General features: G+C 40.3%; 1 protein-coding gene across 1 annotated transcript in view; it reads right to left on the reverse strand.

Annotated features, from left to right (window-relative positions):
• The window catches only part of LOC145877297 (NLR family CARD domain-containing protein 3-like), a 35273-nt gene extending 20940 nt beyond the window's left edge, over positions 1-14333 (reverse strand). Inside the window, exon 1 of the mRNA XM_082972606.1 lies at positions 12580-14333. Coding sequence (XP_082828732.1) covers positions 12580-13923 — 1344 coding nt within the window. The 5' untranslated portion in view covers positions 13924-14333. The remainder of the gene's footprint in view (positions 1-12579) is intronic.
• Positions 14334-14632: the final 299 nt, after the last annotated feature.

Here is a 14632-nt window from a genome sequence, read left to right on the forward strand (position 1 = left end):
TTTGCCTGCAGATAGAAACATGTATAGTACAAATATTTGAGTAGACTGACCAGACCAGTTTAAAAGCAGTATCAGTCAAAAGACAGACAGTGAGGTATCAGATTTAGATTGTATTGAGTATACAGTCCACACCATATCTATTTTGACAGTGAAGATAACATTTTAAATGTGGCTCTAAATTCCAACATTTTGGATTTCAGATCAAATGTTTCATATGAGGTGACAGTATATGTCACCTTTTATTTGAGGATATTTTCATACATATCTGTTTCACCATATAGAAAAATGAAAGCGCTTTATGTAGCTAGTCCCCCTATTTAAAGAAGTCATAAGTTTTCTGACCAATTAAATCATAGTGTATTAAAAATAGTCAAAAGTTTTCTATTTGGTCCCATATTCTTTGACTGCAATGACTACATCAAGCCTGTGACTGCCATGATTGAGAAAGATCATGAATAATAATGAGTGAGAGAGTTACAGAGGCTACAACAAAACATGCTAACCTCTCACCATTACCAATAACAGAGGATACAACAAAACCTGCTAACCTCTCACCATTAACAATAACAGAGGATACAACAGAACATGCTAACCTCTCACCATTACCAATAACAGAGGCTACAACAAAACATACTAAACTCTCTCACCATTACCAATAACAGAGGCTTCAACAAAACATGCTAACCTCTCACCATTACCAATAACAGAGGCTACAACAAAACATGCTAACCTCTCACCATTACCAATAACAGAGGCCACAACAAACCATGCTAACCTCTCACCATTCCCAATAACATAGGCTACAACAAAACATGCTAACCTCTCACCATTTCCAATAACAGAGGCTACAACAAAACATGCTAACCTCTCACCATTACCAAAAACAGAGGCTCCAACAAAACAAGCTAACCTCTCACCATTACCAATAACATAGGCTACAACAAAACATGCTAACCTCTCACCATTACCAATAACAGAGGCTCCAACAAAACAAGCTAACCTCTCACCATTACCAATAACAGAGGTTACAACAGAACATGCTAACCTCTCACCATTACCAATAACAGCGGTTACAACAAATCAAGCTAACCTCTCACCATTACCAATAATAGAGGCTCCAACAAAACATGCTAACCTCTCACCATTACCAATAATAGAGGCTCCAACAAAACATGCTAACCTCTCACCATTACCAATAACAGCGGTTACAACAAAACAAGCTAACCTCTCACCATTACCAATAACAGAGGTTACAACAGAACATGCTAACCTCTCACCATTACCAATAACAAAGGCTACAACAAAACATGCTAACCTCTCACCATTACCAATAACAGAGGATTCAACAAAAAATGCTAACCTCACCATTACCAATAACAGAGGCTACAAAAAAACATGCTAACCTCTCACCATTACGAATAACAGAGGCTTCAACAAAACATGCTAACCTCTCACCATTACCAAGAACAGAGGCTACAACAAAACATGCTAACCTCTCACCATTACCAATAACAGAGGCTACAACAGAACATGCTAACCTCTCACCATTACCAATAACAGAGGCTACAACAAAACATGCTAACCTCTCACCATTACCAATAACAGAGGCTCCAACAAAACAAGCTAACCTCTCACCATTACCAATAACAGAGGCTAAAACAAAACATGCTAACCTCTCACCATTACCAATAACAGAGGTTACAACAGAACATGCTAACGTCTCACCATTACCAATAACAGAGGTTACAACAAAACATGCTAACCTCTCACCATTACCAATAACAGAGGCTTTAACAAAACATGCTAACCTCTCAGCATTACCAATAACAGAGACTACAACAAAACAGGCTAACCTCTCACCATCACCAATAACAGAGCCTCATTCCTCATTATTCACGATTAATTCCTGATTATTCATAATCATGGTATCATCCACATGAATGTAGAAGTGTTCAGAAACATCTATTCTTACTGACAATACAAGTGAAGTGACTCCAAAATGACAGGACATTATTCACCATTCTGTTTCTATTAGGAAAAACATAATCCAAAACACAACCAAGACAAACTGGAAATGCATTCAACAAGTTAGTAGAATCACAAGCTTGATATAATCATTGCAGGCATGGAAAATTGGACACATCACTAAACTTTTGACTAAATTAATTTTTCCAAATAATTAACCTGTTTAGGATAGGGGGCAGTATTGACACGGCTGGATAAAAAACATACCCGATTTAATCTGGTTACCACTCCTACCCAGTAACTAGAATATGCATATACTTATTACATATGGATAGAAAACACCCGAAATTTTCTAAAACTGTTTGAATGGTGTCTGTGAGTATAACAGAACTCAAATGGCAGGTCAAAACCTGAGAGATTCCTTTACAGGAAGTGGCCTGTCTGACCATTTCTTGAACTTGTTTTCCATCTCTATCATTTACTAAGGATCTCTGCTCTAACGTGACACTTCCCACGTCTTCCATAGGCTCTCAGAGCCCGGGAAAAAACAGAATGTCGTCTTTCCAGCCCCAGGCTGAAACACATTATCGCCTTTCTCAAGTGGCCGATCAAGGGACACTGGCTTATGCGCGTGACCCCGACCGCCCCCGCCTTTGGGATTTTTTCCTCTGTTTGCCGAAAAGGAGATTCCCTGTCGGAATATTATCGCTTTTCTACGAGAAAAATGTCGTAAAAATTGATTTTAAACAGCGGTTGACATGCTTCGAAGTACGGTAATGGAATACTTAGAATTTTATTGTCACGAATTGCGCCATGCGCGCGACACTTCTTTACTATTTCGGATAGTGTCTGGAACGCACGAACAAAACGCCGCTATTCGGATATAACGATGGATTATTTTGGACCAAACCAACATTTGTTATTGAAGTAGCAGTCCTGGGTGTGTATTCTGACAACAAAAGGTAATCAAACTTTTATAATAGTAAATATGATTATGGTGAGTGCTAAACTTGCCGGGTGTCTAAATAGCGAGCCCGTGATGCCTGGGCTATGTACTTAGAATATTGCAAAATGTGCTTTCACCAAAAAGCTATTTTAAAATCGGACATATCGAGTGCATAGAGGAGGTCTGTATCTATAATTCTTAAAATAATTGTTATGCTTTTTGTGAACGTTTATCGTGAGTAATTTAGTAAAATGTTAGCGAATTCCCCGGAAGTTTGCGGGGGGTATGCTAGTTCTGAACGTCACATGCTAATGTAAAAAGCTGGTTTTTGATATAAATATGAACTTGATTGAACAAAACATGCATGTATTGTATAACATAATGTCCTAGGGTTGTCATCTGATGAAGATCATCAAAGGTGAGTGCTGCATTTAGCTGTCTTCTGGGTTTTGGTGACATTATATGCTGGCTTGAAAAATGGGTGTCTGATTATTTCTGGCTTGGTACTCTGCTGACATAATCTAATGTTTTGCTTTCGTTGTAAAGCCTTTTTGAAATCGGACAGTGTGGTTAGATTAACGAGAGTCTTGTCTTTAAATGGCTGTAAAATAGTCATGTTTGAGAAATTGAAGTAATAGGATTTTTAAGGTTTTGAAAATCGCGCCACAGGATAGCAGTGGCTGTTACGTAGGTGGGATGAATTTGTCCCGCCTAGCCTAGAGAGGTTAAGACTTCTTCAAATGGGAGAACTAAACTCAGCAAAAAAGAAACCTCCTCTCACTGTCATTTGCTTTTATTTTCAGCAAACTTAACATGTGTAAATATTTGTATGAACATAACAACATTCAACAACTGAGACATAAACTGAACAAGTTCCACAGACATGTGACTCACAGAAATGGAATAATGTGTCCCTGAACAAAGGGGGGGGGTCAAAATCAAAAGTAATAGTCAGTATCTGGTGTGGCCACCAGCTGCATCAAGAACTGCAGTGCATCTCTTCCTCATGGACTGCACCAGATTTGCCAGTTCTTGATGTGAGATGTTACCCAACTCTTCCACCAAGGCACCTGTAAGTTCCCCGACATTTCAGTGGGGGCGGGATGACCCTAGCCCTCACCCTCCGATCCAACAGGTCCCAGACCTGATCAATGGGATTGAGATCCGGGCTCTTCGCTGGCCATGGCAGAACACTGACATTCCTGTCTTGCAGGAAATCACACACAGAACAAGCAGTATGGCTGGTGGCATTGTCATGCTAGAGGGTCATGTCAGGATGAGCCTGCAGGAGGGGTACCACATGAGGGAGGAGGATGTCTTCCCTGTAACGCACAGCGTTGAGATTACCTGCAATGACAACAAGCTCAGTTCGGTGATGCTGTAACACACCGCCCCAGATCATGACGGACCCTCCACTTCCAAATCGATCCCGCTCCAGAGTACAGACCTCGGTGTAACGCTCATTCCTTCGACGATAAACGCGAATCCGACCATCACCCCTGGTGAGCCAAAACCACGACTCGTCAGTGAAGAGCACTTTTTGCCAGTCCTGTCTGGTCCAGCGACGGTGGGTTTGTGCCCATAGGCGACGTTGTTGCCGGTGAGGTCTGGTGAGGACCTGCCTTACAACAGGTCTACAAGCCCTCAGTCCTGCCTCTCTCAGCCTGTTGCGGACAGTCTGAGCACTGATGGAGGAATTGTGCATTCCTGGTGTAACTCGGGCAGTTGTTGCCATCCTGTACCTGTCCTGCAGGTGTGATGTTCAGATGTACCGATACTGCGCAGGTGTTGTTACACATTTTCTGCCACTGCGAGGATGATCAGCCGTCCGTCCTGTCTCTCTGTAGCGCTGTCTTAGGCGTCTCACAGTACGGACATTGTAATTTATTGCCCTGGCCACATCTGCAGTTCTCATGCCTCATTGCAGCATGCCTAAGGCACGTTCACGCAGATGAGCAGGGACCCTGGGCATCTTTCTTGGTGTTTTTCAGAGTCAGTAGAAAGGCCTCTTTAGTGTCCTAAGTTTTCATAACTGTGACCTTCATTGCCTACCGTTTGTAAGCTGTTAGTGTCTTAACGACCATTCCACAAATGCATGTTCATGAATTGTTTATGGTTCATTGAACAAGCATGGGAAACAGTGCTTAAACCCTTTTCAATAAAGATCTGTGAAGTTATTTGAATTTTTACGAATTATCTTTGAAAGACAGGGTCCTGAAAAAGGGATGTTTCTTTTTTTGCTGAGTTTAGATGCATAAAGTGCTTTCAAATCTAAACGGTAAAAAATACAGTCTTGGCCAAAAGTTTTGAGAATGACACAAATATTAATTTTCCCAAAGTCTGCTGCCTCAGTTTGTATGATGGCAATTTGCGTATACTCCAGAATGTTATGAAGAGTGATCAGATGAATTGCAAATAATTGCCAAGTCCCTCTTTGCCATGCAAATGAACTGAATCCAACAAAAAACATTTCCACTGCATTTCAGCCCTGCCACAAAAGTACCAGCTGACATCATGTCAGTGATTCTCTCGGTAACACAGGTGTGAGTGTTGACGAGGACAAAGCTGGAGATCGCTCTGTCATGCTGATTGAGTTTGAATAACAGACTGGAAGCTTCAAAAGGAGGGTGGTGATTGGAATCATTGTTCTTCCTCGGTCAAACATGGTTACCTGCAAGGAAACACGTGTCGTCATCATTGCTTTGCACAAAAAGGGCTTCACAGGCAAGGATTTTGCTGCTAGTAAGATTGCACCTAAATCAACCATTTATTGGATCATCAAGAACTTCAAGGAGAGCGGTTCAATTGTTGTGAAGAAGGCTTCAAGGCGCCCAAGAAAGTCCTTCAAACGCCAGGACCGTCTCCTAAAGTTGATTCAGCTGCAGGATCGGGGCACCACCAGCACAGAGCTTGCTCAGAATGGCAGCACGCAGGTGTGAGAGCATCTGCACGCACAGTGAGGCGAAGACTTTCGGAGGATGGCCTGGTGTCAAGAAGGGCAGCAAAGAAGCCACTTCTCTCCAGGAAAAACATCAGGGACAGACTGATATTCTGCAAAAGGTACAGGGATTGGATTGCTGAGGACTGGGGTAAAGTCATTTTCTCTGATGAATCCCCTTTCCGATTGTTTGGGGCATCCGGAAAAAAGCGTGTCCGGAGAAGACAAGGTGAGCGCTACCATCAGTCCTGTGTCATGCCAACAGTAAAGCATCCTGAGACCATTCATGTGTGGGGTTGCTTCTCAGCCAAGGGAGTGGGCTCACTCACAATTTTGCCTAAGAACACAGCCATGAATAAAGAATGGTACCAACACATCCTCCGAGAGCAACTTCTCCCAACCATCCAGGAACATTTTGGTGACGAACAATGCCTTTTCCAGCATGATGGAGCACCTTGCCATAAGGCAAAAGTGATAACTAAGTGGCTCTGGGAACAAAACATTGATATTGATATAAACATTGACAAACTCCAAGCATTAATTATGCAAGAATGGACTGCCATCAGTCAGGATGTGGCCCAGGAGTTAATTGACAGCATGTCAGGGCGGATTGCAGAGGTCTTGAAAAAGAAGGGTCTACACTGCAAATATTGACTCATTGCTTCAACTTCATGTAATTGTCAATAAAAGCCTTTGACACTTATGAAATGCTTCTAATTATACTTCAGTATTCCATAGTAACATCTGACAAAAATATCTAAAGACACTGAAACAGCAGACTTTGTGAAAAAAATTATTTATGTCATTCTCAAAACTTTTCACCACGACTGTATATGTATGAATACCTTTAAATAAAAGGTGACATTCTGTACTGTCACTTAATATGAAACATTCTATCTCAAATCCAACATGCTGGAGCATAGCACCACATTTAAAACGGTAAGCTTCACTGTCCAAACACATATGCTGTGGACTATGTGTGTCTGGTAAACACATGTGGATCTGGTGAACAGTTATCACTTGTTGACCAACTACAGGAATACTGACCTCAGAGTCTCCAGTTTACAGTGGGGATTCCCCAGTACAGCAGAGAGCAGCTCCACTCCTGAATCCTTCAGGTCATTGTTACTCAGGTCCAGCTCTCTCAGGTGTGAGGGGTTTGAACTGAGAACTGAGGCCAACACTTTACAGGATGTGTCTGTGAGTTTACAGCCAGTGAGTCTGCCAACACAGAAGAAATACAATGCCAGACAGGTAATATTAAAATGATACGCTTAGCTTTCCCTGTTTATGCTGTTACCCGTTTACAAATAATGTGTTGGGTTTGACCTCAGAGCTGAGACCAGAGAAACACAGCCTTCCTCTGTGACTAGACAGCCTGACAGCCTGCAAAGAGTCAAATCATATTAAAACCACACTGCTATTCTTTGGTGGTGAAAATAGTGGCAGTATAATTTTACAACATATGAAACCTTCCATATCTATTCGTAAATTAATATATCATCATTAAAAATGACAAATGATCAAAGTATTGCCTGCAGATAGAAACATGTATAGTACAAATATTTGAGTAGACTGACCAGACCAGTTTAAAAGCAGTATCAGTCAAAAGACAGACAGTGAGGTATCAGATTTAGATTGTATTGAGTATACAGTCCACACCATATCTATTTTGACAGTGAAGATAACATTTTAAATGTGGCTCTAAACTCCAACATTTTGGATTTCAGATCAAATGTTTCATATGAGGTGACAGTATATAATGTCACCTTTTATTTGAGGATATTTTCATACATATCTGTTTCACCATTTAGAAAAATGAAAGCACTTTATGTATCTAGTCCCCCCATTTGAAGAAGTCATAAGTATTCTGACAAATTCAATAATAAAATGGTGGATGATGACTGGATTAACATGCTAACCTCTCACCATTACCAATAACAGAGGCTACAACAAAACATGCTAACCTCTCACCATTACCAATAACAGAGGCTACAACAAAACATGCTAACCTCTCACCATTACCAATAACAGATGCTACAACAAAACATGCTAACCTCTCAGCATTACCAATAACAGAGGCTACAACAAAACATGCTAACCTCTCACCATTACCAATAACAGAGGCTCATTCCTCATTATTCACGATTCAGTCCTGATTATTCATAATCATGGTAGCATCCACATGAATGTAGAAGTGTTCAGAAACATGTTCTATTCTTACTGACAATACAAGTGAAGTGACTCCAAAATGACAGGACATTATTCACCATTAAGTTACTATTAGGAAAAATGTAATCTAAAACACAACCATATTTAAAACTGTAATCTTCACTGTCCAAACACATATGGTGTGGACTATGTGTACCTGGTAAACACATGTGGATCTGGTGAACAGTTATCACTTGTTGACCAATTACAGGAATACTGACCTCAGAGTCTCCATTCTGCAGTGTGGATCCTCCAGTCCAGCAGAGAGCAGCTTCACTCCTGAATCCTTCAGGTCATTGTTACTCAGATCCAGCTCTCTCAGGTGTGAGGGGTTTGACCTCAGAGCTGAGACCAGAGAAGCACAGCCTTCCTCTGTGACTAGACAGCCTAACAACCTGCAAAGAGTCAAATCATATTAAAATCACACTGCTATTCTTTGGTGATGAAAATAGTGGCAGTATATTTCTTCAACATATTCAGATATATCAGTCATGAAACCTGCCATATCTATTCATAAATTAATGTATCATATTATAAATGACAAATTATCAACGTTTTGCCTGCAGATAGAAACATGTATAGTACAAATATTTGAGTAGACTGACCAGACCAGTTTAAAAACAGTATCAGTCAAAAGACAGACAGTGAGGTATCAGATTTAGATTGTATTGAGTATACAGTCCACACCATATCTATTTTGACAGTGAAGATAAAATTTTAAATGTGGCTCTAAACTCCCAACATTTTGGATTTCAGATCAAATGTTTCATATGAGGTGACAGTATATAATGTCACCTTTTATTTGAGGATATTTTCATACATATCTGTTTCACCGTTTAGAAATGAAAGCACTTTATGTATCTAGTCCCCCTATTTGAAGAAGTCATAAGTATTCTGACCAATTCATTTATGTCGTATTAAAGTAGTCAAAAGATTAGTGTTTGGTTGTAAACTTGTTGGTCACATTTGCAGTTTGTTTTGGTTGTGTTTTGCCCAATAATAAAATGGTGGATGATGACTGGAGAATTTTCTGTCTAAGTGAGTAGATAACATGTTTCTAAACACTACTAAATGAATCCTGATAACATGATTAATACAAATCATGAATGAATCATGAATAATAATGAGAGAGAAAGTTACAGAGGCTACAACAAAACATGCTAACCTCTCACCATTACCAATAACAGAGTCTACAACAGAACATGCTAACCTCTCACCATTACCAATAACAGAGGCTACAACAAAACATGCTAACCTCTCACCATTACCAATAACAGAGGCAACAACAAAACATGCTAACCTCTCACCATTACCAATAACAGAGGCTACAACAAAACATGCTAACCTCTCACCATTACCAATAACAGAGGCTACAACAAAACATGCTAACCTCTCACCATTACCAATAACAGAGGCTACAACAAAACATGCTAACCTCTCACCATTACCTATTTATTTATTTCACCTTTATTTAACCGGGTAGGCAAGTTGAGAACAAGTTCTCATTTACAATTGCGACCTGGCCAATATAAAGCAAAGCAGTTCGACACATATAGCAACACAGAGTTACACATGGAGTTAAACAAATGTAACCCTCTCACCAGGCTTGAATATGACTGTCACAATATTAACATATGTAGAGTATCTCAGCAGCATGGGATGTTAGGTGAGAAGGACATCTCCAATAAGAATTCCTATTGTAAACTATCTAGGGTTATGACTTCAGATGAAATGATTCTAGGATTCTGTTATTGAATCAGGATAAACCATCCCATGCATTAAATTGAAACAATTAATGGCTCCACCAAGGCAACATACATAACGTTCCATATGTGTATTAAAACATTTTCAAACACAAATACATGTTCAGACACAAAATCAAAAGAAATAAAAAAAATAAACCCCATTGAGTCGTGCACAACCCGTGTCCAAATTAACCACCTCACATTGTGGTTACTCACTACTTGGTAGATATTCCCTCAGCGAAGTATGGCAGTTCCATGCAGGTTTCCTCACCAAGTCCAAGGCAGCACAGCTACCCATGCAGACAGTACTCCTTAGTAACCGATATCCCCATGGCAACACGAACTCGTTAAACTTCCCAAGCAATTATCTCCCGGTGTCACACGATGCTAGGCTAACCTCTAGCTGGCTAATACCTCCACAACGAGACGGTAGCTTCAGTCTTTACTAAGTTTTAACTAAATTATAACAACTCTTTTATTAAATAAAACATGTATTTCCCTTCATGTCTTAGTAGCTATGGGTTTTGTTGTAGTTCTGTCGTCTTCTTTTATAATTTTTCTTCACCAACCGTCCTGAGGTAAAACGTCCATCCTTTCATCAACGTCTTTTCCCCTCCCGTTAACCAGGTCAACTCCCATTGGCCACAACTTAACAAGCGACCTTATTGGTCAAAACGTAAACTTCAAAGTAAAACAAACTATTCACTTATACATTAAATAAATATTTCTTCAAAAAGCATAATGCATTAACAACATTACAGTTTAGGAGCAATTCAATCATCTTTTAAATATAATACCAATTAATTATAACAAATAAACTCAATACTTGGTTCAAACAAGGGTATTACACAAACATACAGTAAATAATACAGTAGAAAAATAAGTCTATATACAATGTGAGCAAATGAAGTGAAATAAGGGAGGTAAAGGCAAAAAAAGGCCATGGTGGCAAAGTAAATACAATATAGCAAGTAAAACACTGGAATGGTAGATATGCAGTGGAAGAAAGTGCAAAGTAGAAATAGAAATAATGGGGTGCAAAGGAGCTAAATAAATAAATACAGTAGGGGAAGAGGTAGTTGGGCTAAATTATAGATGGGCAATGTACAGGTGCAGTAATCTGTGAGCTGCTCTGACAGCTGGTGCTTAAAGCTAGTGAGAGAGATAAGTGTTTCCAGTTTTAGAGATTTTTGTAGTTCGTTCCAGTCATTGGCAGCAGAGAACTGGAAGAAGAGGTGGCCGAAGGAGGAATTGGCTTTGGGGGTGACCAGAGAGATATACCTGCTGGAGCGCGTGCTACAGGTGGGTGCTGCTATGGTGACCAGTGAGCTGAGATAAGGGGGGACTTTACCTAGCAGGGTCTTGTAAATGACCTGGAGCCAGTGGGTTTAGCAACGAGTATCAAGCGAGGGCCAGACAATGAGAGCGTACAGGTCGCAGTGGTGGGAAGTACAGTGGGGGAAAAAAGAATTTGATCACCTGCTGATTTGGTACGTTTGCCCACTGACAAAGAAATGATCAGTCTATAATTTTAATGGTAGGTTTATTTGAACAGTGAGAGACAGAATAACAGCAAAAAAATCAAGAAAAACGCATGTCAAAAATGTTATAAATTGATTTGCATTTTAATGAGGGAAATAAGTATTTGACCCCCTCTCAATCAGAAAGATTTCTGGCTCCCAGGTGTCTTTTATACAGGTAACGAGCTGAGATTAGGAGCACACTCTTAAAACCTCTTACATCTACATGTTCCGCTAGCGGAACACCGCTCCAATATCCAATGATAGGGTGTGGCACGAATTACAAAGTCCTCAAAAATCCCCAAACTTCAATTGTTCAAACATATGACTATTTTACACCATTTTAAAGACAAGACTCTCCTTTATCTAACCACATTGTCCAATTTCAAAAAGGCTTTACAACGAAAGCAAAGTTTGTAGAATCACAAGCTTGATGTAATCACTGCAGGCATGGAACATGGGACTAAATACTTAAATACTAAACTTATGACAACTTTAATACAATATAAGTGAATTTGTCCGAATATGTACAACTTTTTCAAATGGGAGAACTAAATACATAAAGTGCTTTCCTTTCTTAACAGTAACACAGCTATGTATGAAAATACCCTCAAATAAAAGGTGACATTCTGTACTGTCACTTAATATGAAACATTCTATCTCAAATCCAAAATGCTGGAACATAGCACCACATTTAAAACTGCAAGCTTCACTGTCCAAACACATATGGTGTGGACTATGTGTGTCTGGTAAACACATGTGGATCTGGTGAACAGTTATCACTTGTTGACCAACTACAGGAATACTGACCTCAGAGTCTCCAGTCTGCAGTGGGGATTCCCCAGTCCAGCAGAGAGCAGCTTCACTCCTGAATCCTTCAGGTCATTGTTACTCAGGTCCAGCTCTCTCAGGTGTGAGGGGTTTGACTTCAGAGCTGAGACCAGAGAAGCACAGCCTTTCTTTGTGACTCCACAGCCTGACAGCCTGCAACGAGATCATCATGACTTCACAAACACACTGTTAATTTAACACCAGTAGTATAGAAGGACAGCGGTAGATGCATTTGGTTCATATTCCCAAACAACATATAGATTCATCTTCCATCAATGCATTTATTCAATATGTTTTTCAACATACATATTATAATACATATTTTTCACTAAACATAATATTTCTTCCTGATGAATACTTCTTATATGTCATTTTATTTACTCACAGAACAGCTCTGGAGGCTTTGACCACTGGCAGCAGCCTCAGAAGACCTTCCTCTGATCTGGAGTATTTCTTCAGGTCAAACACATCCAGCTCCTTTTCTGAAGTCAGCAACACAAAGACCAGAGCTGACCACTGTGCAGGTGACAGGTTGGGTTTTGAGACACTTCCTGAGCTCAGGTAGCTTTGGATCTCCTCCACTAGAGAATGGTCATTCAGTTCATTCAGACAGTGGAACAGATTGATGCTCCTCTCTGGAGAGGGATTCTCCCTGATCTTCTTCTTGATGTACTTGACTGTCTCTTCATGGCTCTGTGAGCTGCTTCTTGTCTTTGTCAGTAGACCTCGTAAGTGCTTCTGATTGGACTCCAGTGAGAGGCCCAGAAGGAAGCGGAGGAACAGGTCCAGGTTTCCCATCTCACTTTGTAAGGCTTTATCCACAGCACTCTTGTAGACAGTAACTTCAGACTTGTCTCTGTACAGCAGAGAAAATATACTGGACTTTGTTTGCTGTTTGTCCATGAGATTCTCATTGTTGTTGATGAATGAGAGGAACACATACACAGCAGCCAGAAACTCCTGAATGCTCAGATGAACGAAGCAGTACACCTTGTCTTGGTACAGAACACATTCCTCTTTAAAGAGCTGTGTGCACAATCCTGAGTACACAGAGGCTTCATTGACATCAATGCCAGCCTCTTTCAGGTCTTTTTCATAGAAAATCAGATTGCCCTTCACTAGCTGTTGAAAAGCCAGTTTTCCCAGTGACAGAATGCTCTCTTTATTCCAGTGTGAACCTGTCTCTTCTTTCCCAAGATACTTTTCATTCTTCTGTGTGGTATGAAACACCACAAGGTGTGTGTACATCTCAGTCAGAGTCTTGGGCATCTCTTCTGTCTTATGTTTCAGCATGTGTTCGAGGACTGTTGCAGAAATCCAACAGAAGACTGGAATGTGGCACATGATGTGGAGGCTCCTTGATGTCTTTATGTGTGAGATGATTCTGCTGGCCAGGTCCTCATCACCGAATCTCTTCCTGAAGTACTCCTCCTTCTGTGGGTCATTGAACCCTCGTACCTCTGTCACCTGGTCAACACACCCTGAAGGGATCTTATTGGCTGCTGCAGGTCGGGTAGTTATCCAGATGAGAGCAGAGGGAAGCAGATTTCCCTTGATGAGATTTGTCAGCAGAACATCCACTGAGGTTGACTCTGTGACGTCACAACAGATCTTGTTCTTCTGGAAGTCTAGGGGCAGTCGGCACTCATCCAGACCATCAAAGATGAACAGAACTTTGTACTTGTCGTAGTTGGAGATTCTTGATTGTTTGGTTTCCATTGAGAAGTGATAGAGAAGTTCAATCAAAGTGTTTTTGTCCCCTTTCATCAAATTCAGCTCCCGAAAAGGGAATGAAAATACAAATTGAACATCCTGATTTGCTTTTCCTTCTGCCCAGTCCAGAATGAACTTCTGCACAGAGACTGTTTTTCCAATGCCAGCAACTCCCTTTGTCAGCACAGTTCTGATACGTTTGTCTTGTCCAGTTAAGGGTTTGAAGATGTCGTTACATTTGACTGCAGTCTCTGGTCTTGCTTGTTTCCTGGTTGTTGTCTCAATCTGTCTCAGCTCATGTTCATTATTGACCTCTCCTGTTCCTCCCTCTGTGATGTAGAGCTCTGTGTAGATCTTATTGAGAAGTGTTGGGTTTCCTTGTTTAGCGATCCCCTCAAATACACATTGAAACTTCTTCTTTAGATTAGATTTGAGTTCACGTTGGCAAATTACAGCAGGATCATCTGAATCTAGAAATAACACAGAGGATATTTATATTACATCTGTTTTAATGCCTACAGTATTGTAGGACTGTTATAACATTTTAAATTATAATCATTTATTCTCTTAACTGTCTGTATAAGTGTTTTCATAATGCATTACAGACTGGTGTGACTGATTATAATATTATTGGTGTAATTGATGGTATTATTAATGTTGTCTCTCTGTCTCTGTCTCTCTCTCTAAATTAATCAACACAACACATCCCTTCTGCTACTTGATGAGGCCACTAGGTGTTGTGTTAAGGCTGCTACAATATCAT

This window comes from Salmo salar, unplaced genomic scaffold (genome assembly GCF_965601325.2).
Source record: "Salmo salar unplaced genomic scaffold, fSalSal1 ptg000838l, whole genome shotgun sequence".
Classification (NCBI taxonomy): domain Eukaryota; kingdom Metazoa; phylum Chordata; class Actinopteri; order Salmoniformes; family Salmonidae; genus Salmo; species Salmo salar.